This window comes from Xiphophorus maculatus, chromosome 19 (assembly GCF_002775205.1).
Source record: "Xiphophorus maculatus strain JP 163 A chromosome 19, X_maculatus-5.0-male, whole genome shotgun sequence".
NCBI classification, from domain to species: Eukaryota; Metazoa; Chordata; class Actinopteri; order Cyprinodontiformes; family Poeciliidae; genus Xiphophorus; species Xiphophorus maculatus.
The window spans coordinates 23176467-23201136 of record NC_036461.1 but is presented as its reverse complement, the minus strand read 5'-3'; the positions used below and the strand labels follow the sequence as shown (position 1 = coordinate 23201136).

The window sequence follows — 24670 nt, the reverse complement described above, 5'->3', positions numbered from 1 at the left end:
CAATAAGACTTTGAGGCATCATGCACACATAAGGGATGCAGATTATTATTTTAATGATTTTGTCTGGCTTATCTCCAGACAAAATATAATGGCCATTTTAACACTGGATATGGATTTCTTAACCAAATAAACAGTTTTATTTTTGTAGGAGGGAGCCCCTGGAAACGGAGGAAAGGCCACTTATGTCGGCCTGTTTATTTAGATCCCCAGTCTTTAAACTGAATTAATTTTACAGGTTTACATTTCTGCTGTTGGCTATATGTGGGAGTATGAAGGTAGTACTGATGGGGTGTCAGACTTGCTGTCTTTGTGATTGTGAAAAATTGTGGAGCTCAAAGGAATTTAGTTTGATTAACTACAATTAACATTTTGGTCATTTACAAATGCAATTGGAAACATATATTTCTAAACTTTGATACTTTTAAAGTATTAAAGTTGTGTAAGCAGTGATTTAAGTGTAATAATTATGAATGGATCACATATCTCATCCCTGGCTATTGTTAAGAATGATCAAATGTACCTGAGCATCAAAGATTTGTGAGGATGGGTTGTTATATAAAGGTAAACTGAGTAACTTGTTGCAGTCTTATTTCATTCACACTTATGGCACAGTCTAAGATTACAGGTGTTTCAGTGGCTATTAAGACATTCTAAACACAGTGTATAGCTCTTTAATTTATGTTTCCAAATGTTTAATAGTTTATGGTTAGGGATGAATTGCCAATAAGTCTAAATTTGATTTGTTGTCTTTAATGATTGATTGGTACCAAGATGAAGCTGCAAGTTTGTTTGTCTGAGTGGCGATGCTCCATACATGTTTGATCATTGAGTTTTAGAGTGTGTTCTGGTTTTTATGTAAAATTGTATTTTTTGCTGTTTTTTTGTGACTAAAGATAAGCTATATTTGTTTTATCTCTTAATTCCCGTCTTTATTGTATAATCAAATACAATGGCATAGCAATAATATTGTTAATTAAATATATTCAAGAACAACAAACACATTCACAAACCTGGGTTATTGTATTGTTGGGATTTTAGTTCCCTCAAAACATTGCTTTGGACTTTTGTGAAGGTCTAGATCCTGAATTATAGCTTTTTTTGCTTTGTTTTTTCCTTTGCAGCTCAGACCATGGCGCTTCCAGCAGATGGATCCCCAAAGTTGGAGGGACTTCCAGACAATGGTAAGGAACACGGTAAGGTGTGGTCAAATGAAACCGACATGGTTTCTGAAGACTACGGAGAGGGGTTGAGGTGTAGTTCACCTCCGCAGTCTGTGGACTGTGCTACCAGCTCCAGTGGTAGCAGTGCTATCAGCTATAGCGGTAGCTCTACTACCACCTCCAGTGAAGATGAGGTAGGTAATGCCTGTACTATCAGCTCCAGCGGTAGCTCTACTACTAGCTCCAGCGGTAGCTCTACTACCAGCTCCAGTGAAGACGAGGCTAATAATGAAGACCAGGATGACTTTTATTCCAGACTTCGGATTGTCCAGGTCCTTGCACCAAACATTAAATTCCTGTGGGGCATAGGAGTGCTTGAACAGTCATTGAAACATCTCAATTCGAAGCTTGATCAGCTGAGCTCCGCTGTGGACCGTGGCACTGCTGCGTCGCTGCGCTCTGAGATTCTTGAGATTCTTCCCCCAAATTTCAAATACATAAAAGACATTGGGGTAGCTGAGAAGCCTGAAGAAGACACGGCTCCTTCTACTTCACTTGAATTCACGTCTGGACTTGACAAACAGGAAGAGCCCATTTTGCGTCCAGAGAACTCCAGACCTATTGGTACCCTCGCAACACCATCAGGTAGGTTTGGAAGAGGACGGGGCTTCTTTGACGTCTGGCCGCACCAGGAGCATTACACAGAAGGTGGATGCTGCGAAGGAGGACAACCCACCATTAAAGCTTAGTTCTGGTACAGTGCTTCCTTCCAGCTTTGACAAACCGGAAGAGCCCATTTCGCGTCCAGAGGACTCCATTCCTATCAGTGCCTCGCCACAACCTCTGGCAGGTTGGAGAAATTTAGTGACTTTTTGCCGCGCCATTAGAATTCCAAAGAAGGTGGTTGATGCGAAAGAGGATGACACACCATCCAAGCCTAGCGATCGGGTAGGTTCGAAAGAGGACGTGACTCATGCGACATCTGTGACTGGCATAAACGGAAAGAGGACAAAGGACAGTGATGCTGAAGAGCAGCCCCCAGGAAAGAGGACCAGGGACACTGTTGCTAAAGAGGAGCCCCCAGCCAAGAGGAGTAAGGACACTCTTGCTGAAAAGGAGCTCCCTGCCAAGAAGACCAGGGACAGTGTTACTGAAGTGAAACTCCCAGCCAAGAGGGCCAGGAATAGTGATGATGCTAGACAGGAGCCCTCTGCCAAGAAGACCAGGGAGAATCAAACTGAAGATGTGCTCCCCTCCAAGAGGACCAGGGACAGTGTTGCTGAAGAGGAGCCCCCAGCCAAGAGGACTAGAGACACTGTTGCTGAAGAGGAGCTCCCAGCCAAGACGGCACAGTAGTATAATGAAGATCCCATTTGGGACGAGGTCCTTCAAAGTATCGGCAGAAGGATGGCATGGAGATATGGTAAAGAATGGGAGGACGAGCCCATTCCGTCAACCCCTCTGTTCATTCCATACCGAAAGACAGACCATGAAGATCCTATTCTGTTATCCCCTATCCTCAGTCCCTCACCAAGGACGTCGTGTGGGGATCCTGGTCTGTCATCCCCCGTCCTCAGTCCCTCGTATAGAATGGCGGATAAACTTCCTGTTTTGTTATCCCCTATCCTCAGTCCCTCACCAAGGACAGCGTGTGAGGATCCTGGTCTGTCATCCCCTGTCCTCAGTCCCTCACCAAGGACGTCGTGTGAGGATCCTGGTCTGTCATCCCCTATCCTCAGTCCCTCACCAAGGACAGCGTGTGGGGATCCCGGTCTGTCATCCCCTGTCCTCAGTCCCTCGTATAGAATGCCACGTAAACGTCCTGTTTTGTCATCCCCTGTCCTCAGTCCCTCACGAGGGACGATGCAAGAGGATCTTTTTCTCTCATCCCCTGACGTCAGTCCCTCACCATCGACGCACTGTGAAGATCCCGTTTTGTCACCCCGCGTTTTCAGTCCTTCACCATCAACACACCGTGAAAATCCAACTTTGTCATCCCCTGACTTCCGTTTCCGGATGGAGACTGAAAAGGACATAGAAGAGGAACCGACACCTTCAACATCTGGTGGAACTACAGCAAGAGCGAGTTCCAGACACGTGTGGTTTAGACATCGCTACGTTTCAAGTGACTCTGATTAGATTGGGATCCGTAAAAACTGAGGACCTATGTGGGAAGTCACATTAGGACATATCATCATTTCTCTGTTTTTTTTTGTTTTATTAAAGCCAATGGATTTCTAGCAAGCCTGTGGAAGCCTTAGGTAGCGCCTTGCACCGGGGCTTTTCTTTATCCCGCTGCTAGATGTAGCATTTTAGATGTTGAGGATTCTGGCAGGACTCAGGAAGCCTTAGGTAGCGCCTTGCACCGGAGTTTTCTTCGTCTTTGTGTCTTCCTCTCATCTTCCCCATGTTTCAGGGTGAAATAGCGGTTCTTCCCCACGCGGTGCTCTCCAATATAGTAAATTATTCTATTCTGTTCCTCCACTAATCCACTCTCCAAGGTTTTAATCTTTCAGGTTTTAGCTGCTCATCGCTGGATCCTTTCGTCGTCGTCCATGTGGTTCCTGTCCTTCTGGACCCCTTGTTTTTCACACTGCTTGTAAGTTTTTCCACATTCACATGATACTGCTTGCCTCCTGCTGGTGGTGGGGACCATCAGCTTTACTAAATAAAAATAGAAATAGAAGTTATTAGTAATTTACAAAGTGCTCAACCACATAGAGTTAAAATTTACATTAAGTAAGGAATGCTTGCCTGACAATACGTTGTATCAGAAACCAAATTAAAGCATCAGGACAATAAGAAATTAGAAGACAAAGGAGAACATAGACATAATTTATGATTGAAGGATTTAATTAAGAGCTTCTATTCAGAGAGACACTAGAGAACAGGATCAGAGGAAAGGAAATGGAGAGCATGTGGAGTAAAGTTTTATGTAGATAAACTATTAATCTCATGAAACAAATAGTTTATATGGCCAATAGCATGTTCATGTGTTACAACACAGAAAAATCACAAAAGAAGAATAGACATTAAAAAAATACCCGACCCAAGTTCAGACTTCTCAGATTTCTGATTCTCTGATCATCCCAGGTTGGATCTCCTCCGCCTGTAATCCTCCACCTTCAGCACCACCAGTCAGGTGGAGGAAGATAAGAGAACCCAGTTGACAAAAAAAGTAAGAAAACTTATTTTCATTTTAAATATGGATGAAATTGAGCTCAAATTTCAAAATTGTTCTTCCTTCTGTCCACATATATTCTATTTGTTAACCCTGTTGTCTTTTCTCTGGATTTCATTTCTACATCAACTCATGTCACATGACATGAGTTGACCAACAATTAAAGCAGAAGACCAGCGCCGCCTGTAATCCTCCACCTTCAACACCACCAGTCAGGTGGAGGAAGATAAGAGAACCCAGTTGACAAAAAAAGTAAGAACATTTACTTTTACACAACAAAAAATGTTCAACACACAGAACGTCGAGGTCAATATTCAAATCTATTTCCTATTTCCTGCTGTACTTTCTCCTCACTGACACTTTTGTTTTGTGTGTGTGTGTTTTTTTACTGAGTCCTTTCATAACAGCAGAGCTTGTGTTGATGGAAGGAGGATCAGGAATAGAGCAGAGGACCTGCTGATCTACTGGTTCTAGTAGATTTTATAAATGGTGAGGTCATGATTATGACTTGATCAGAAAGTCTGATTCAGTCATCTGTTAGATTCAGATTCTGCAGATCAATAATGTCTGATCGTCCCAGGTTGGATCTCCTCCGCCTGGAATCCTCCGCCTTCAGCACCACCAGTCAGGTGGAGGAAGATAAGAGAACCCAGTTGAAATAAAAAGTAAGAACATTTCTATCTACGCAACATGACTAATCATTTCAAATATAGCTGCAGAGAGCTGAGCTGAAAGTTAGAAGCTGTCTGCTGTTCATGCATATTTTCCTCCTTCACTTTATCTTCTCTCTTTATTTCATTTCTCTGTGAACTCATGTGATGACTGGAGTTGACCAACAATTAAAGCAGAAGAAGACCTGCTCCACCTGCTGATCTACTGGTTGTAACAGCTTGTGGGAAAGGTGAGGACATGATGATGACTTTGATCAGAAAGTCTCTTCCAATAATCCGTGATTTAGACAGAGATTAAGGAATGTGTGTCTGATCATGTGATGATTCGCCAGCATCACTGGACCAATCAGGCGAGAGAAGACAGAGAGGACTGAGGACTAAAACGAAAATACTCTGCCTGCCAAAAAAGGCAGACGATCCAGTGGCCCCAGGTTTACACACCATCTGCTGGTACTAAATACATTTTTTACAACCTTAACTTTTCAGCCATTCTATAGTTGAGATTATTTTCTTAATTATTCAAGAATTGAAACCTTGATTTTCCTTCCTGTTAGATCATATAAGCAAAAAAATAAACAAATTTTAACGTGCAAAAAGTTTATTTACAGTGAGCAACGCTGAAACACTTTTATACATACAGTGCAGTAAACAATTCTCATTCAATTCCCCCCCGTTGTGACAGGTTTGAGGCAGACCGACCGCTGGGGAGATGGACCTCACCTGGCACCATTACTCTGGATGTAACAGGTAGGTGAGCAGAAACTGAAGCTGCTGAGACATCTCAGAAAAGTTTCAGCATTTACTGACGTGCGTTGGACTCGGCGTTTCTCAAATTTGTTCTTCTGTTTCCTCAGCTCGACTCTCCTGTCAATCAAAACATCAATGACTCGAGAAGCGGACAGCGAGGTTTCTGGTGCCTGGCTGGAGACGAGATTCTGATTATTCAAGAGCCAAAACAAAACGTCAGAATAAATAGTTAGAAGGCAGATTTGTTTTCTATTTGTTGTTGTTTTCATTATTAATGCTCCATAACACAAAATGCATCAGTGCTGTATCTCTTGAGTTGAATAAAATGTTCTTCTTTCAATCTGTTATTTCTGGAGTCTTTTTATTTTTAACCATAATCATTTTTGGAAACGTTATATATTAAAGGAACGCCCACATTTTTAATAGAACTTCATAACTGATCAAAGCACAAACTGGAGAACAGGTTTAAAAGAAATGTTTTTTTAGTGTGAATTCATTTGTAGTTACATAAATACACAATTCACATCTTAAAAACAAACACAAGCCAGTCACACTGAAGACGTTTCCTGATGTTGACCTTCGACCCTTAGCTTCAACTGATTCACTGAAGGGTTGGGTAGAAATGTTACCCAGAGAACGCTCTTTTTCCTCATGGACTCATAACCAATGAAACAAACTGGAAGAACTGGAAGCTGAACCAGTTGGTGGATCAAGTCGGTCAACTCCAAGTAGCCAACACCGATGGCCTTTGAAGCTTCACAGCTCTGACTCTGACTTATGAAAACCTTTCCTCCAGTTTGAGCCGAGACTGTGGAAGGTTTTTTTTTTACGGCCTGCTGCTTCTTCAGTTGCTGTGAACCAGAGTGACAAACAGGAGGAGTGAGCAGAGAGAGACGGCGCCAGTCAGGACGGCTTTCACCAGCAACACCGTCCAGCTGCCCGGCATGAAGACATGAGACAGACATTACCGGCAAAATAATCTATTACAATAAGAGTTTGGCTGAAATATTTTTGCAACGACTCAGAAATATGAAAAAAAACACCCGAAAAAAACAAAACATAAAATGATTAAGTCTGGTTCTTTGTTGACCGCTACACAGTGGTCAACAAAGAACCAAGACAGAAGCTACAAACCTTTAAGTCACCATGCCGAGTTATGAAACAAAAAGAAAAGCCATAAAGCCATGCAGTACATGAATCTTTTTGATTTTAGTCTTTTTTTCCCAGTTTTCCTAAACGATAAACCTAACAGTTAACATTTGATGATGATGTATTTGTTTCCCAACCGTCTGAAACGCTGACATTTTCATACGTCCACTTCACATTTAAGTGCTGCTTTGCATTTATCTGTTACATAAAATTCCAGTAAAATGCAAAAAAAAAAAAAAAAAAGATTTGTAACAAGACAAAATGTGAAAATGACTGAATGCTTTTGCAAAAGCACTGCAACCAGAACGATTGGTTTGGGTGAATTTAGGGACCACCAAGAAATAACGCAACGTTTTCTCCTCTTGCATATTTATTAAAATCCTTTGTTTTTACATAGTGTTGCATACAATCTCTTAAGAGTACAGCGGAAGGAAAGTTTAACGTGGACAACAAAACCAACACAGTATAACCACTCTGTATTCATGTTAAAACTCACTGCAGCTCTCGGCCATCAGCCCAAGAAACCAACAAGAAAAGCGAGCAAATGCCTTCAGTTCGTAGCATTGTGTGTGCAAAACAGGGAGAGTCGGGTCCCAGGGCCCATTTTCCAGCAGCTTCCTTACGTTGCAGGCCACAGAAAAATCTAGAAATTTCCGGTTGCCTTCTATCTTCCGTCAGGGCTGCCGTGCATTTCCGGTGTGTAAGTTAGAAGAACAATCATGACCCACAGATGCAGCACCGCCTGAAGAAAAAACACAACAAAACAAAAACTGATTAAACACTTTGAATGTATTGTCAGACGATAAACTATCCCATGTGGTAAAAACCAACAATGTTGTTGTTTTGAGACCATTTTCAACTAATAATATGAATAGGCGATATGTCCAGGGTCAGCAGCCCTCATGACCCAACTATAGGGATAATTCATGATAATTAATGGATGGATAAATGTGCTCTTAATGTAATGTACATTTGTCTCCAAAATATTGATTTGATTCATGTTTTATTACTTTTGTTTGAGATAGATTGGGTGTAAGGATAGATAAATACATCTCCATAATGTTTCCTTATTGTTGCTTATTCTAGATTGTTTGTTACTAATATAATTTTAAATAAAGATTTAATAATGATTTGAAAATAAAAAAGTGACTTACCACGTGACAGACACACCGCGTGACATATCACGTTTTGTAGCCATTTCTTTACTATTTAATTTGTATTTTTAATGTTGAAAGTCTTCTTGGGTGTTTTAAAAGGCGTTGGCAAATAAAATACGTTATTATTAGTATAATTATTATAACAAGGTCGGTACAGGAAATAGTGTCACTAGCGCCCCCTTCATTTCCGGAATGAAATAGTCCCATTTCCATATAAGGTATGAGACTGACAGTGGTCCGTCCCCGCCCCTTTCTGTTTGCTGCAGCGAGGTGTACTTGGGTGTACTTGCCCTCACCTGGTAGACATCATGTTTTCCTTCCGGTTCACACCTCGCTGTTTGCTGGCGCTGCACGCCAGCCGCGTAGTAATGCGCTCTTGAATGATGCGCTTAACGACGCACTAATCGCTGATCGATCCTTCTTGTGGTAAGAAGCTTCTCACACCCTTAATGTCTGTTAGCCTAGCCTTAGCTAAAAAAAAATTTGGTTTCACAATGGGAAAAAAACGATTAATCAAATTGTGCATATTGTTCAAATGAAGCAAAAAGAACTGAATAACTTTTGATTCGTTATTAATTTTGCCGTAGAAAAACCCCCAACAAAGCTCCTATTTGCTGTTTGTCCATGGACAAACTCCTCAACAGTCACCTGGCAAAAAAGTGGGAAGGAGGCTCTGTGGGAGGAGAGCAAAGTGCTTACTGGCGAGTCAAAGCATCTGAATTTATTAGGTCTCTATATGGCGATTAACATAAATGTACAATCCTAAAAAAAATATTTCAAAAAATTTTTTGTATTCCATTCATCCATTTCTATCTAAGGGGAACACACTCACACCTAGGGACAATTTGGAGTGACCAATTTCTTACCTTGTTGTCATGTTTTTGGAATGTGGGAGGAAACCCGGAGGAAACCCACACATGCACAGGGAGAACATGCAAACTCCTGCAGTAGTTCTGGGAAGTGAACCCACAACCTTCCGACTGCAAGGCAACAACCTTACGGACTGAGCCACTGTGCAGCCCGCTATAGAATGGCGCTACTATTAATATATCTCTTAGCATTTTGACGTCACCGGCGTTCTCGACTGACTACGTAAGAGAAGCATCCGGGGTCTTTCGTCGCCGGGTGATCATCATCTGGGCCTTTTCACGTCACTTCCGTTGAAAACAACACCACGTGCGTTGCCCATGAACGCAGTAGCTGTCACTTCCAGCAGGATTAAAAGCAGCATTTATTTGACGTAGAAATGCAGACTGGTTGAAGCTAGTTTGAACCAAAAAAGTCAAGCTTCGGAGAAGGTAGGGGTTGAGTTTGTAGCGGCTATTTTGCTGGCCAAACGGAACCACCGGTCAAGGAAACCGGTGTCGCTTGAATTAGTTCATGTCCTCAAATCTCCAAACACGTTCAACGTTCACCTTTGAAGGGTTTTGTGAAAATAGCTCATGCTAGCAAACGCTTTGCACCTCGTTATGCTCCTGAAGTAATTTGTGAAATGCAATTAAATAACATTACATTGTAAGAAAGTGAGACTTGGAAGCTAACGTTAACTTGAGGCAGCAAACGCTTCATCTGCTCAGTGACGTCAGCAGTGAGCTCACTGCTCAGTGACGTGTTGGTGGTGGCTCACACCGTCGCTAACGTATTCCGTCACACACTTTATTTCTCTTTTCTTTTCTCTTCCATTCACTGAAATTGATGAGAAATGATTTGTGTTGTGCACAATCCACAATCTGTTTTGTTGTTTTCTTCTCCTCTGACTCCCCGTGTGAATTTTCTCACGGCGCCTCAGAGTCTCAACCGAGTTTGAGAGAAACGGGAGACTTGAGGGCTCAAGGTGAGCTTATACCTGCTGCCCCCCAACACACACACACACACACACACACACACACACACACACACACACACACACACACACACACACACACACACACACACACACACACACACACACCGCTTCCCATGTAGCGTCAGGCCCGCGCTGCTTTGCCCTGAGTGTGTAGGAGTTGCAGCAGTGTGTTGTTGCAGCTTTGTTGCTGCGGTTGCATGGTTGTGTGACGTGCCGCTCTGCTAACGCTGCATGCTAGCTGAAGATTCAAAGTCTGCTTTCATTCTGCTGAAATGTCTCCGGTTTCTGTTGAGATTCTCCAAAAATATTCCTTTACATGATCTATGAAAAACCCAGAAAGCGGTGGAGCTTTTTAGTAAAAACTATTTTAAAATGTCAAATTTTGGTAATTTAAAAGAAAATTGGATATGAAAAGTAGAAATGTTTTTTTTTTTTTTGTTTTGCTTGTTTCTTCTCTGGTTTGTAAAGCCAGAGAAGAAGAAACGACCAGAATTTCTTTGTGTTATTTACTAAATAAATAGATTTCAATGTTAAGCCAATAATTACTGGTGTTTCAAATCAAAATGACACAAAAGACAAACAAAATAGATTTATTTCAAATAAAACTAATATACATTAGAATACTGAAGTTACAAAAAGATTTTATACTGTTATGTAAAATACATGTTTTGAAGGAATCCCTTTGATCTTATAAATTAGTAAGAAGACGTGGAGCTTCTGCTACATGAGGAAACATGGAAAGAGCTAATCAGAAATAAAAATAGATTTAAAAAAGTTTGACTGCTTTAAAGTCAGTCAATATTTTTTTTATTGATTATTGAGGAATGTTATAAATAGTTTAGTTACTTTGAAATTCTTACATTATCTTTTGAGATGCTGTTGTCATTTCCTATCAGAAATAAGTTTTTAATCTCCAATTATCAGGTATGAAGATGTTTATGTTAGTGATGGGTAAATGAGGCGTCATGTATCGTTTTGACCCAAAGCAAAACTTTATTGATACCGCGTCAATACTGTGTCACTGAATACTGACACCTGCTGGACATTAAAAATCCCTACAGGCAACGCAGTTCACAGACTGATTTGATGACCTAGTCTATACAATAAGATTTAAGTCATTTAATTTCATCGTATATTATATATTGTATAATGTCATATCTTCAGTTAAAATCAAAATATATTTCATATTCCTCGATACAGTCAATAAGTAATTTCCCTTTTTTTTGCCTAAAGATTTTTATTTATGGAGGGTAATTTAAGAATAAAATTTTGAAATGTATAATTTCAAAGGAGAAACATGCAAAACTTAACCTGCAGAACATAATATGAAAGTAAACTAAGAGTCGGTTTCAGCTGAATTTGGATTCAGATAGATGGAGTAGAAACTGAAAAGAACCGGATGAAACAACTACGAAGTGAGAACCAATACCTTATTTTCTGACGTAAGATTAAAATGGCCCCATACTACCAAACCTTTCGTTTGCCTTGAGGCTCCATAGTTGACGCTGTACCATAAAAGATCAAGAATTATTTTGGCAAATGCATCCCGTTGACAGATTGGCTTCCATATATAAACAGTTTGGCGCACCAGTGTCATTTGGAAACAGTTCCTGTATCGGTCACGTGACTTGCTGAAAACGATACGCGCACCGACGCTGATTTTGGTCTATGAGCTTGACACATGCGCCGACGCATCGGTGTTACCGGACCCATCACTAGTTTATGTTTCAAACATCTTATCGACAGTTAAAGAACTTTTTTATTTATTTATGTACAGTGAATCAAATCTTAATGTTGCAGTGATATTCTGGGTTTTTCAGAGATGGCTTCAGTCTGTTTTACTTTCTTTTACTTCCCCTTTCTCAGTTTGGAAGTCAGACAAAATGTAGTAAAAGTAACGAGAGAGTAAATATGGTAATAGATTATTTACAACTGTTTTTTATTATTATTAAAACAAGATTTAACTTTACCGTTAAACTGGAATAAAAGACAAGTTGGTTTCACAAGCAAAAAATCAAAAAAGCTGTAATGACTGTTGACTACATTTTGTCTAGTTAAAGGCTCCACAGCTTTGTGCTGCAACCTAAATGTGACATAAAGATAAACTGAGCTCAGAGCGGCTCAGGTCACAGTAAGAAAAACTTCAGCTTTATTAGAATTTATAGTTTCATTCACTGCCGCCCCTAAAAGAAACAAAAAGTCACTTCTGTGAAAGATTTGTTGCAAACAATCCCAGCAGGATTTTAATTTCTTCTTAGCCAATCTAAGCCAAGCTCTCCTCCGTGTCTTTCTCCCCACAGTCGCCATGTACCTGGGGATCAGAAAGGGGAAATTAAAGACGGTAAGCCCCGCTCCCTCAGATTCACTTGGAATATGAGAACCACCAGCTCCATGGAGCCCTGCGACATCATGAGGGAGATCCGCAAGGTGCTCGACGCCAACAACTGCGACTACGAACAGCAAGAGAGTTTCCTGCTCCTCTGCGTCCATGGCGACGGGCGGGCCGAGAACCTGGTCCGGTGGGAGATGGCGGTCTGCAAGCTCCCCCGTCTCTCCCTGAACGGCGTCCGCTTCAACAGGATATCCGGGTCGTCCATCGCTTTCAAGAACATTGCTTCCAAAAAAGCCAACGACTTAAAACTATGAACAAAAGGACTTAAAAGATAAGTTAAAAAAAATCAAAATCAAATCTATATTCAGAGGTATTTAAGCTGTACAATCATCCAAGTAGCAGTTTCCAAATGTCTCCTTTTTGTCCCCTGGGGCAACCGGGTTCCTGCAGGCACCGTGTTGGTGACCCCTGTTTTGGATCAATAAAGTATTTTTGAATTGAATTTTGAATTTGAATTTTTCTTCCAAACCATGCTTTACGACAGAGAGAAGTTTTCCCCATTTGAAGGTCCGAAACTGAAAGCAGAAATATAATGTCACACCAGCAGTGAAAGTTTCAAAAATGTCATTGTGAACTTAGACTGGTTGGCCAGTAGGTGGCAGCATAAGGAGTGATAAACATGACAACGGATACTTGTGTGGCAGTATGCCCTGTGGGCTCTGAACGCGTCACACAAGGGCCTGAATTTAATTGGTTGTGGGGCTGTCTGTATATAAAGGGCCCTCCCTCACCTGGTAGACATCATGTTTTCCTTCCGGTTCACACCTCGCTGTTTGCTGGCGCTGCACGCCAGCCGCGCGTACTAATGCGCTCTTGAATGATGCGCTTAACGACGCACTAATCGCTGATCGATCCTTCTTGTGGTAAGAAGCTTCTCACACCCTTAATGACTGTTAGCCTAGCCTTAGCTAAAAAAAAGTTGGTTTCACAACGGGAAAAAAACGATTCATCAAATTGTGCATATTGTTCAAATCAAGCAAAAAGAACTGAATAACTTTTGATTCGTTGTTATTAATTTTGCCGTAGAAAAAAATCCCCCAACAAAGCTCCTATTTGCTGTTTGTCCATGGACAAACTCCTCAACAGTCACCTGGCAAAAAAGTGAGAAGGAGGCTCTGTGGGAGGAGAGCAAAGCGCTCACTGGCGAGTCAAAGCATCTGAATTTATTAGGTCTCTATATGGCGATTAACATAAATCATTAAAAAAGTTTTATTTTCCATTCATCCATTTCTATCTAAGGGGAACACACTCACACCTAGGGAGAATTTGGAGTGACCAATGAACTCTTACCTTGTTGTCATGTTTTTGGGATGTGGGAGGAAACCGGAGTACCCGGAGGAAACCCACGCATGCACAGGGAGAACATGCAAACTCCATGCAGAAAGGCTGGGAAGCGAACCCACAACCTTGTGACTGCAAGGCAACAACCTTACGGACTGAGCCACTGTGCAGCCCGCTATAGAATGGCGCTACTATTAATATATCTCTTAGCATTTTGACGTCACCACCGTTCTCGACTGACTACGTTAGCAACCGGGTTCCCATGGGAACCGTGTTGGTGACCCCTGTTTTGGATCAATAAAGTATTTTTGAATTGAATTTTGAATTTTTCTTCCAAACCATGCTTTACGACAGAGAGAAGTTTTCCCCATTTGAAGGTCCGAAACTGACATAGTTAATAATGAAAGCAGAAATATTATGTCACATCAGTCGTGTAAGTTTTAAAAATGTCATTGTGAACTTAGACTGGTTGGCCAGTAGGTGGCAGCATACGGAGTGATGAACAAGACAACGCGATACTTGCATTTCCTGCATTATTTGTAGTCCGATTTCTCTGACGCACCAGTGCGTGCGTTCGTCAATGAATGTCATGGAAACGACGTTAGCGTCCTCAAGCCTATAAATGACGCTGACCTTCTGAGTTCTTTCCCCTTTGCGACGGGACTTTTGAGAGAGACGCCTGAAGGAGCCTTTACAGCCTCGGAAGGTTTGAGCTTGTTGAAAAGTCTGCTGTGCAAAACTTGTTAAAGAAGCGCTTGCTGAAATACGCACTTGCTGAAGAAGCCCGTGGATAAGAAACCTGCGAAAGACGGTTCCTGGCCAGGAGAAGCACCAACAGGGAGACCAGCTGGAAGGTTAAAATTGCTCTTTTATTTTTTAATAAACGAAAGCAAGTTATTACTAAGACATTAGTGACTTGTTTAGTTTATTTTGTGTGTGTGTGTGTTGTAAAGAAATACTGACTGCTGTAGAAAAAAAAAGACTAGTAGCATTCTTTGCTAGCATAGATCGTTCTTAACTAATGAGGCTTTTTCTTAACTGGATTTCGCTGGAAATGTCAGGAATGTTAAACTGTGGTGTAGTGATTTAATAAATATATGTATTTTACTTAATTATAGTCAAATCAGTTAAATTAATGTTAAATTTCTGGAAAATTAGCATGGGTTTTGACCGTTATTTTTTGAAAAATGCCATTATAAACACTCAGTTTCCATGGATACGCTAAGTGAAATACGTTAAATATTTAACATTAGCTTTTGACCGTTATTTTTTGAAAAATGCCATGATAAACACTCAGTTTCCATGGATACGCTAAGTGAAATACGTTAAATATTTAACATTATTTTTAAAACACATTCAAAAAATAGTATTTACCTTTATGATAGTCTATACTTTAATTGTTTAATTTCATTATTTTTTCAAGAAACGGACATGTTGATCTGTTTTTTATTATTGTTATTATTTTTAGCATAGCCAGGAAACATGAATTGATTTGAAAAAACAAAAATGATGATATTTAATCTAAGAGTATCAGGTTTGATGACTTTGGTGTCCAATTCTTTGAAATTTTGACGACTTCTTTAAAGCATATAGCTTTAATAGGTCTCTTGCATTTGTGGGGTGAAACAAATTTGTGAGTTAATTTAAATTGTTTTGTGACTTATGTGTGAGCTTATTGACATTTGTGGATAAATGTCTGGGATATGAACACTAGTGTTTGAGAAAAATTGTTATGCTGGTTTGAAAAAAACAAACAAACAATAAGATTTCTGTCCAATTCTTGGCCTTTACTTTTGTTTTTTTGAAAAATGCCCTGACAAACATACTTGGTTTCCATGGTAATCACATCAGACTAGCGGTTTATTAGGACACTCGAAGACGCTTTGCATAAAATTTCCATTCATGCACACGTTCACACACTGATGATATTAAGCTAATGGATTGTAGCCACAGATGTTATATCGTGCCAGCAATAAACTCCAGCTAAAGGTGGGAGAAGTGTCTTGCTCAAGGACACAACGACAGAGGCGGACCATTGCAGGGCAAACTCCTACCACTGTTGCCCCAGTAATAAGCATTATAAGTGTGTGTTTGTGTTTGTTAATGATAGAACATTAGTAGGCAATGAATCGTGTATAGACAATAAGACTTTGAGGCATCATGCACACATAAGGGATGCAGATTATTATTTTAATGATTTTGTCTGGCTTATCTCCAGACAAAATATAATGGCCATTTTAACACTGGATATGGATTTCTTAACCAAATAAACAGTTTTATTTTTGTAGGAGGGAGCCCCTGGAAACGGAGGAAAGGCCACTTATGTCGGCCTGTTTATTTAGATCCCCAGTCTTTAAACTGAATTAATTTTACAGGTTTACATTTCTGCTGTTGGCTATATGTGGGAGTATGAAGGTAGTACTGATGGGGTGTCAGACTTGCTGTCTTTGTGATTGTGAAAAATTGTGGAGCTCAAAGGAATTTAGTTTGATTAACTACAATTAACATTTTGGTCATTTACAAATGCAATTGGAAACATATATTTCTAAACTTTGATACTTTTAAAGTATTAAAGTTGTGTAAGCAGTGATTTAAGTGTAATAATTATGAATGGATCACATATCTCATCCCTGGCTATTGTTAAGAATGATCAAATGTACCTGAGCATCAAGATTTGTGAGGATGGGTTGTTATATAAAGGTAAACTGAGTAACTTGTTGCAGTCTTATTTCATTCACACTTATGGCACAGTCTAAGATTACAGGTGTTTCAGTGGCTATTAAGACATTCTAAACACAGTGTATAGCTCTTTAATTTATGTTTCCAAATGTTTAATAGTTTATGGTTAGGGATGAATTGCCAATAAGTCTAAATTTGATTTGTTGTCTTTAATGATTGATTGGTACCAAGATGAAGCTGCAAGTTTGTTTGTCTGAGTGGCGATGCTCCATACATGTTTGATCATTGAGTTTTAGAGTGTGTTCTGGTTTTTATGTAAAATTGTATTTTTTGCTGTTTTTTTGTGACTAAAGATAAGCTATATTTGTTTTATCTCTTAATTCCCGTCTTTATTGTATAATCAAATACAATGGCATAGCAATAATATTGTTAATTAAATATATTCAAGAACAACAAACACATTCACAAACCTGGGTTATTGTATTGTTGGGATTTTAGTTCCCTCAAAACATTGCTTTGGACTTTTGTGAAGGTCTAGATCCTGAATTATAGCTTTTTTTTGCTTTGTTTTTTCCTTTGCAGCTCAGACCATGGCGCTTCCAGCAGATGGATCCCCAAAGTTGGAGGGACTTCCAGACAATGGTAAGGAACACGGTAAGGTGTGGTCAAATGAAACCGACATGGTTTCTGAAGACTACGGAGAGGGGTTGAGGTGTAGTTCACCTCCGCAGTCTGTGGACTGTGCTACCAGCTCCAGTGGTAGCAGTGCTATCAGCTATAGCGGTAGCTCTACTACCACCTCCAGTGAAGATGAGGTAGGTAATGCCTGTACTATCAGCTCCAGCGGTAGCTCTACTACTAGCTCCAGCGGTAGCTCTACTACCAGCTCCAGTGAAGACGAGGCTAATAATGAAGACCAGGATGACTTTTATTCCAGACTTCGGATTGTCCAGGTCCTTGCACCAAACATTAAATTCCTGTGGGGCATAGGAGTGCTTGAACAGTCATTGAAACATCTCAATTCGAAGCTTGATCAGCTGAGCTCCGCTGTGGACCGTGGCACTGCTGCGTCGCTGCGCTCTGAGATTCTTGAGATTCTTCCCCCAAATTTCAAATACATAAAAGACATTGGGGTAGCTGAGAAGCCTGAAGAAGACACGGCTCCTTCTACTTCACTTGAATTCACGTCTGGACTTGACAAACAGGAAGAGCCCATTTTGCGTCCAGAGAACTCCAGACCTATTGGTACCTCGCAACACCATCAGGTAGGTTTGGAAGAGGACGGGGCTTCTTTGACGTCTGGCCGCACCAGGAGCATTACACAGAAGGTGGATGCTGCGAAGGAGGACAACCCACCATTAAAGCTTAGTTCTGGTACAGTGCTTCCTTCCAGCTTTGACAAACCGGAAGAGCCCATTTCGCGTCCAGAGGACTCCATTCCTATCAGTGCCTCGCCACAACCTCTGGCAGGTTGGAGAAATTTAGTGACTTTTTGCCGCGCCATTAGAATTCCAAAGAAGGTGGTTGATGCGAAAGAGGATGACACACCATCCAAGCCTAGCGATCGGGTAGGTTCGAAAGAGGACGTGACTCATGCGACATCTGTGACTGGCATAAACGGAAAGAGGACAAAGGACAGTGATGCTGAAGAGCAGCCCCCAGGAAAGAGGACCAGGGACACTGTTGCTAAAGAGGAGCCCCCAGCCAAGAGGAGTAAGGACACTCTTGCTGAAAAGGAGCTCCCTGCCAAGAAGACCAGGGACAGTGTTACTGAAGTGAAACTCCCAGCCAAGAGGGCCAGGAATAGTGATGATGCTAGACAGGAGCCCTCTGCCAAGAAGACCAGGGAGAATCAAACTGAAGATGTGCTCCCCTCCAAGAGGACCAGGGACAGTGTTGCTGAAGAGGAGCCCCCAGCCAAGAGGACTAGAGACACTGTTGCTGAAGAGGAGCTCCCAGCCAAGACGGCACAGTAGTATAATGAAGATCCCATTTGGGACGAGGTCCTTCAAAGTATCGGCAGAAGGATGGCATGGAGATATGGTAAAGAATGGGAGGACGAGCCCATTCCGTCAACCCCTCTGTTCATTCCATACCGAAAGACAGACCATGAAGATCCTATTCTGTTATCCCCTATCCTCAGTCCCTCACCAAGGACGTCGTGTGGGGATCCTGGTCTGTCATCCCCCGTCCTCAGTCCCTCGTATAGAATGGCGGATAAACTTCCTGTTTTGTTATCCCCTATCCTCAGTCCCTCACCAAGGACAGCGTGTGAGGATCCTGGTCTGTCATCCCCTGTCCTCAGTCCCTCACCAAGGACGTCGTGTGAGGATCCCGGTCTGTCATCCCCTATCCTCAGTCCCTCACCAAGGACAGCGTGTGAGGATCCTGGTCTGTCATCCCCTGTCCTCAGTCCCTCACCAAGGACGTCGTGTGAGGATCCTGGTCTGTCATCCCCTATCCTCAGTCCCTCACCAAGGACAGCGTGTGGGGATCCCGGTCTGTCATCCCCTGTCCTCAGTCCCTCGTATAGAATGCCACGTAAACGTCCTGTTTTGTCATCCCCTGTCCTCAGTCCCTCACGAGGGACGATGCAAGAGGATCTTTTTCTCTCATCCCCTGACGTCAGTCCCTCACCATCGACGCACTGTGAAGATCCCGTTTTGTCACCCCGCGTTTTCAGTCCTTCACCATCAACACACCGTGAAAATCCAACTTTGTCATCCCCTGACTTCCGTTTCCGGATGGAGACTGAAAAGGACATAGAAGAGGAACCGACACCTTCAACATCTGGTGGAACTACAGCAAGAGCGAGTTCCAGACACGTGTGGTTTAGACATCGCTACGTTTCAAGTGACTCTGATTAGATTGGGATCCGTAAAAACTGAGGACCTATGTGGGAAGTCACATTAGGACATATCATCATTTCTCTGTTTTTTTTTGTTTTTTTTTTGTTTTATTAAAGCCAATGGATTTCTAGCAAGCCTGTGGAAGCCTTAGGTAGCGCCTTGCACCGGGGCTTTTCTTTATCCCGCTGCTAGATGTAGCATTTTAGATGTTGAGGATTCTGGCAGGACTCAGGAAGCCTTAGGTAGCGCCTTGCACCGGAGTTTTCTTCGTCTTTGTGTCTTCCTCTCATCTTCCCCATGTTTCAGGGTGAAATAGCGGTTCTTCCCCACGCGGTGCTCTCCAATATAGTAAATTATTCTATTCTGTTCCTCCACTAATCCACTCTCCAAGGTTTTAATCTTTCAGGTTTTAGCTGCTCATCGCTGGATCCTTTCGTCGTCGTCCATGTGGTTCCTGTCCTTCTGGACCCCTTGTTTTTCACACTGCTTGTAAGTTTTTCCACATTCACATGATACTGCTTGCCTCCTGCTGGTGGTGGGGACCATCAGCTTTACTAAATAAAAATAGAAATAGAAGTTATTAGTAATTTACAAAGTGCTCAACCACATAGAGTTAAAATTTACATTAAGTAAGGAATGCTTGCCTGACAATACGTTGTATCAGAAACCAAATTAAAGCATCAGGACAATAAGAAATTAGAAGACAAAGGAGAACATAGACATAATTTATGATTGAAGGATTTAATTAAGAGCTTCTATTCAGAGAGACACTAGAGAACAGGATCAGAGGAAAGGAAATGGAGAGCATGTGGAGTAAAGTTTTATGTAGATAAACTATTAATCTCATGAAACAAATAGTTTATATGGCCAATAGCATGTTCATGTGTTACAACACAGAAAAATCACAAAAGAAGAATAGACATTAAAAAAATACCCGACCCAAGTTCAGACTTCTCAGATTTCTGATTCTCTGATCATCCCAGGTTGGATCTCCTCCGCCTGTAATCCTCCACCTTCAGCACCACCAGTCAGGTGGAGGAAGATAAGAGAACCCAGTTGAAATAAAAAGTAAGAACATTTCTATCTACGCAACATGACTAATCATTTCAAATATAGCTGCAGAGAGCTGAGCTGAAAGTTAGAAGCTGTCTGCTGTTCATGCATATTTTCCTCCTTCACTTTATCTTCTCTCTTTATTTCATTTCTCTGTGAACTCATGTGATGACTGGAGTTGACCAACAATTAAAGCAGAAGAAGACCTGCTCCACCTGCTGATCTACTGGTTGTAACAGCTTGTGGGAAAGGTGAGGACATGATGATGACTTTGATCAGAAAGTCTCTTCCAATAATCCGTGATTTAGACAGAGATTAAGGAATGTGTGTCTGATCATGTGATGATTCGCCAGCATCACTGGACCAATCAGGCGAGAGAAGACAGAGAGGACTGAGGACTAAAACGAAAATACTCTGCCTGCCAAAAAAGGCAGACGATCCAGTGGCCCCAGGTTTACACACCATCTGCTGGTACTAAATACATTTTTTACAACCTTAACTTTTCAGCCATTCTATAGTTGAGATTATTTTCTTAATTATTCAAGAATTGAAACCTTGATTTTCCTTCCTGTTAGATCATATAAGCAAAAAAATAAACAAATTTTAACGTGCAAAAAAGTTTATTTACAGTGAGCAACGCTGAAACACTTTTATACATACAGTGCAGTAAACAATTCTCATTCAATTCCCCCCCGTTGTGACAGGTTTGAGGCAGACCGACCGCTGGGGAGATGGACCTCACCTGGCACCATTACTCTGGATGTAACAGGTAGGTGAGCAGAAACTGAAGCTGCTGAGACATCTCAGAAAAGTTTCAGCATTTACTGACGTGCGTTGGACTCGGCGTTTCTCAAATTTGTTCTTCTGTTTTCCTCAGCTCGACTCTCCTGTCAATCAAAACATCAATGACTCGAGAAGCGGACAGCGAGGTTTCTGGTGCCTGGCTGGAGACGAGATTCTGATTATTCAAGAGCCAAAACAAAACGTCAGAATAAATAGTTAGAAGGCAGATTTGTTTCTATTGTTGTTGTTTTCATTATTAATGCTCCATAACACAAAATGCATCAGTGCTGTATCTCTTGAGTTGAATAAAATGTTCTTCTTTCAATCTGTTATTTCTGGAGTCTTTTTATTTTTAACCATAATCATTTTTGGAAACGTTATATATTAAAGGAACGCCCACATTTTTAATAGAACTTCATAACTGATCAAAGCACAAACTGGAGAACAGGTTTTAAAAGAAATGTTTTTTTTAGTGTGAATTCATTTGTAGTTACATAAATACACAATTCACATCTTAAAAACAAACACAAGCCAGTCACACTGAAGACGTTTCCTGATGTTGACCTTCGACCCTTAGCTTCAACTGATTCACTGAAGGGTTGGGTAGAAATGTTACCCAGAGAACGCTCTTTTTCCTCATGGACTCATAACCAATGAAACAAACTGGAAGAACTGGAAGCTGAACCAGTTGGTGGATCAAGTCGGTCAACTCCAAGTAGCCAACACCGATGGCCTTTGAAGCTTCACAGCTCTGACTCTGACTTATGAAAACCTTTCCTCCAGTTTGAGCCGAGACTGTGGAAGGTTTTTTTTTTTACGGCCTGCTGCTTCTTCAGTTTGCTGTGAACCAGAGTGACAAACAGGAGGAGTGAGCAGAGAGAGACGGCGCCAGTCAGGACGGCTTTCACCAGCAACACCGTCCAGCTGCCCGGCATGAAGACATGAGACAGACATTACCGGCAAAATAATCTATTACAATAAGAGTTTGGCTGAAATATTTTTGCAACGACTCAGAAATATGAAAAAAAACACCCGAAAAAAACAAAACATAAAATGATTAAGTCTGGTTCTTTGTTGACCGCTACACAGTGGTCAACAAAGAACCAAGACAGAAGCTACAAACCTTTAAGTCACCATGCCGAGTTATGAAACAAAAAGAAAAGCCATAAAGCCATGCAGTACATGAATCTTTTTGATTTTTAGTCTTTTTTTCCCAGTTTTCCTAAACGATAAACCTAACAGTTAACATTTGATGATGATGTATTTGTTTCCCAACCGTCTGAAACGCTGACATTTTCATACGTCCACTTCACATTTAAGTGCTGCTTTGCATTTATCTGTTACATAAAATTCCAGTAAAATGCAAAAAAAAAAAAAAAAAGATTTGTAACAAGACAAAATGTGAAAATGACTGAATGCTTTTGCAAAAGCACTGCAACCAGAACGATTGGTTTGGGTGAATTTAGGGACCACCAAGAAATAACGCAACGTTTTCTCCTCTTGCATATTTATTAAACTCCTTTGTTTTTTACATAGTGTTGCATACAATCTCTTAAGAGTACAGCGGAAGGAAAGTTTAACGTGGACAACAAAACCAACACAGTATAACCACTCTGTATTCATGTTAAAACTCACTGCAGCTCTCGGCCATCAGCCCAAGAAACCAACAAGAAAAGCGAGCAAATGCCTTCAGTTCGTAGCATTGTTGTGGAAAACAGGGAGAGTTGGGTCCCAGGGCCCATTTTCCAGCAGCTTCCTTACGTTGCAGGCCACAGAAAAATCTAGAAATTTCCGGTTGCCTTCTATCTTCCGTAAGGGCTGCCGTGCATTTCCGGTGTGTAAGTTAGAAGAACAATCATGACCCACAGATGCAGCACCGCCTGAAGAAAAAACACAACAAAACAAAAACTGATTAAACACTTTGAATGTATTGTCAGACGATAAACTATCCCATGTGTAAAAACCAACAATGTTGTTGTTTTGAGACCATTTTCAACTAATAACATGAATAGGCGATATGTCCAGGGTCAGCAGCCCTCATGACCCAACTATAGGAATAATTCATGATAATTAATGGATGGATAAATGTGCTCTTAATGTAATGTACATTTGTCTCCAAATATTGATTTGATTCATGTTTTATTACTTTTGTTTGAGATAGATTGGGTGTAAGGATAGATAAATACATCTCCATAATGTTCCTTATTGTTGCTTATTCTAGATTGTTTGTTACTAATATAATTTTAAATAAAGATTTAATAATGATTTGAAAATAAAAAAGTGACTTACCACGTGACAGACACACCGCGTGACATATCACGTTTTGTAGCCATTTCTTTACTATTTAATTTGTATTTTTAATGTTGAAAGTCTTCTTGGGTGTTTTAAAAGGCGTTGGCAAATAAAATACGTTATTATTAGTATAATTATTATAACAAGGTCGGTACAGGAAATAGTGTCACTAGCGCCCCCTTCATTTCCGGAATGAAATAGTCCCATTTCCATATAAGGTATGAGACTGACAGTGGTCCGTCCCGCCCCTTTCTGTTTGCTGCAGCGAGGTGTACTTGGTGTACTTGCCCTCACCTGGTAGACATCATGTTTTCCTTCCGTTCACACCTCGCTGTTTGCTGGCGCTGCACGCCAGCCGCGTAGTAATGCGCTCTTGAATGATGCGCTTACCGACGCACTAATCGCTGATCGATCCTTCTTGTGGTAAGAAGCTTCTCACACCCTTAATGTCTGTTAGCCTAGCCTTAGCTAAAAAAAAATTTGGTTTCACAATGGGAAAAAAACGATTAATCAAATTGTGCATATTGTTCAAATGAAGCAAAAAGAACTGAATAACTTTTGATTCGTTATTAATTTTGCCGTAGAAAAACCCCCAACAAAGCTCCTATTTGCTGTTTGTCCATGGACAAACTCCTCAACAGTCACCTGGCAAAAAAGTGGAAGGAGGCTCTGTGGGAGGAGAGCAAAGTGCTTACTGGCGAGTCAAAGCATCTGAATTTATTAGGTCTCTATATGGCGATTAACATAATGTACAATCCTAAAAAAAATATTTCAAAAAATTTTTTGTATTCCATTCATCCATTTCTATCTAAGGGGAACACACTCACACCTAGGGACAATTTGGAGTGACCAATTTCTTACCTTGTTGTCATGTTTTTGGAATGTGGGAGGAAACCCGGAGGAAACCCACACATGCACAGGGAGAACATGCAAACTCCTGCAGTAGTTCTGGGAAGTGAACCCACAACCTTCCGACTGCAAGGCAACAACCTTACGGACTGAGCCACTGTGCAGCCCGCTATAGAATGGCGCTACTATTAATATATCTCTTAGCATTTTGACGTCACCGGCGTTCTCGACTGACTACGTAAGAGAAGCATCCGGGGTCTTTCGTCGCCGGGTGATCATCATCTGGGCCTTTTCACGTCACTTCCGTTGAAAACAACACCACGTGCGTTGCCCATGAACGCAGTAGCTGTCACTTCCAGCAGGATTAAAAGCAGCATTTATTTGACGTAGAAATGCAGACTGGTTGAAGCTAGTTTGAACCAAAAAAGTCAAGCTTCGGAGAAGGTAGGGGTTGAGTTTGTAGCGGCTATTTTGCTGGCCAAACGGAACCACCGGTCAGGAAACCGGTGTCGCTTGAATTAGTTCATGTCCTCAAATCTCCAAACACGTTCAACGTTCACCTTTGAAGGGTTTTGTGAAAA

At 41.1% G+C, this 24670-nt stretch overlaps 1 protein-coding gene and 2 long non-coding RNA genes across 3 annotated transcripts; all 3 read left to right on the top strand.

Annotated features, from left to right (window-relative positions):
- Positions 1-5153: 5153 nt before the first annotated feature.
- LOC111612209 lies at positions 5154-6080 on the top strand. The gene is made up of 4 exons (XR_002754473.1): positions 5154-5242; positions 5345-5462; positions 5695-5759; positions 5867-6080. It is a non-coding gene; the product is annotated as an uncharacterized LOC111612209 (long non-coding RNA).
- A 2320-nt stretch (positions 6081-8400) lies between these two features.
- Positions 8401-12573, top strand: LOC111612208 (MAP/microtubule affinity-regulating kinase 3-like). The gene is made up of 2 exons (XM_023352644.1): positions 8401-8491; positions 12212-12573. The coding sequence occupies exon 2, from the start codon at positions 12285-12287 to the stop codon at positions 12555-12557; it is 273 nt and encodes a 90-aa protein (XP_023208412.1). The 5' UTR covers positions 8401-8491; positions 12212-12284; the 3' UTR covers positions 12558-12573.
- Positions 12574-20327: 7754 nt separating this feature from the next.
- Positions 20328-21210, top strand: LOC111612129. The gene is made up of 4 exons (XR_002754419.1): positions 20328-20416; positions 20519-20636; positions 20870-20934; positions 21043-21210. It is a non-coding gene; the product is annotated as an uncharacterized LOC111612129 (long non-coding RNA).
- The last annotated feature ends 3460 nt before the right edge of the window (positions 21211-24670 follow it).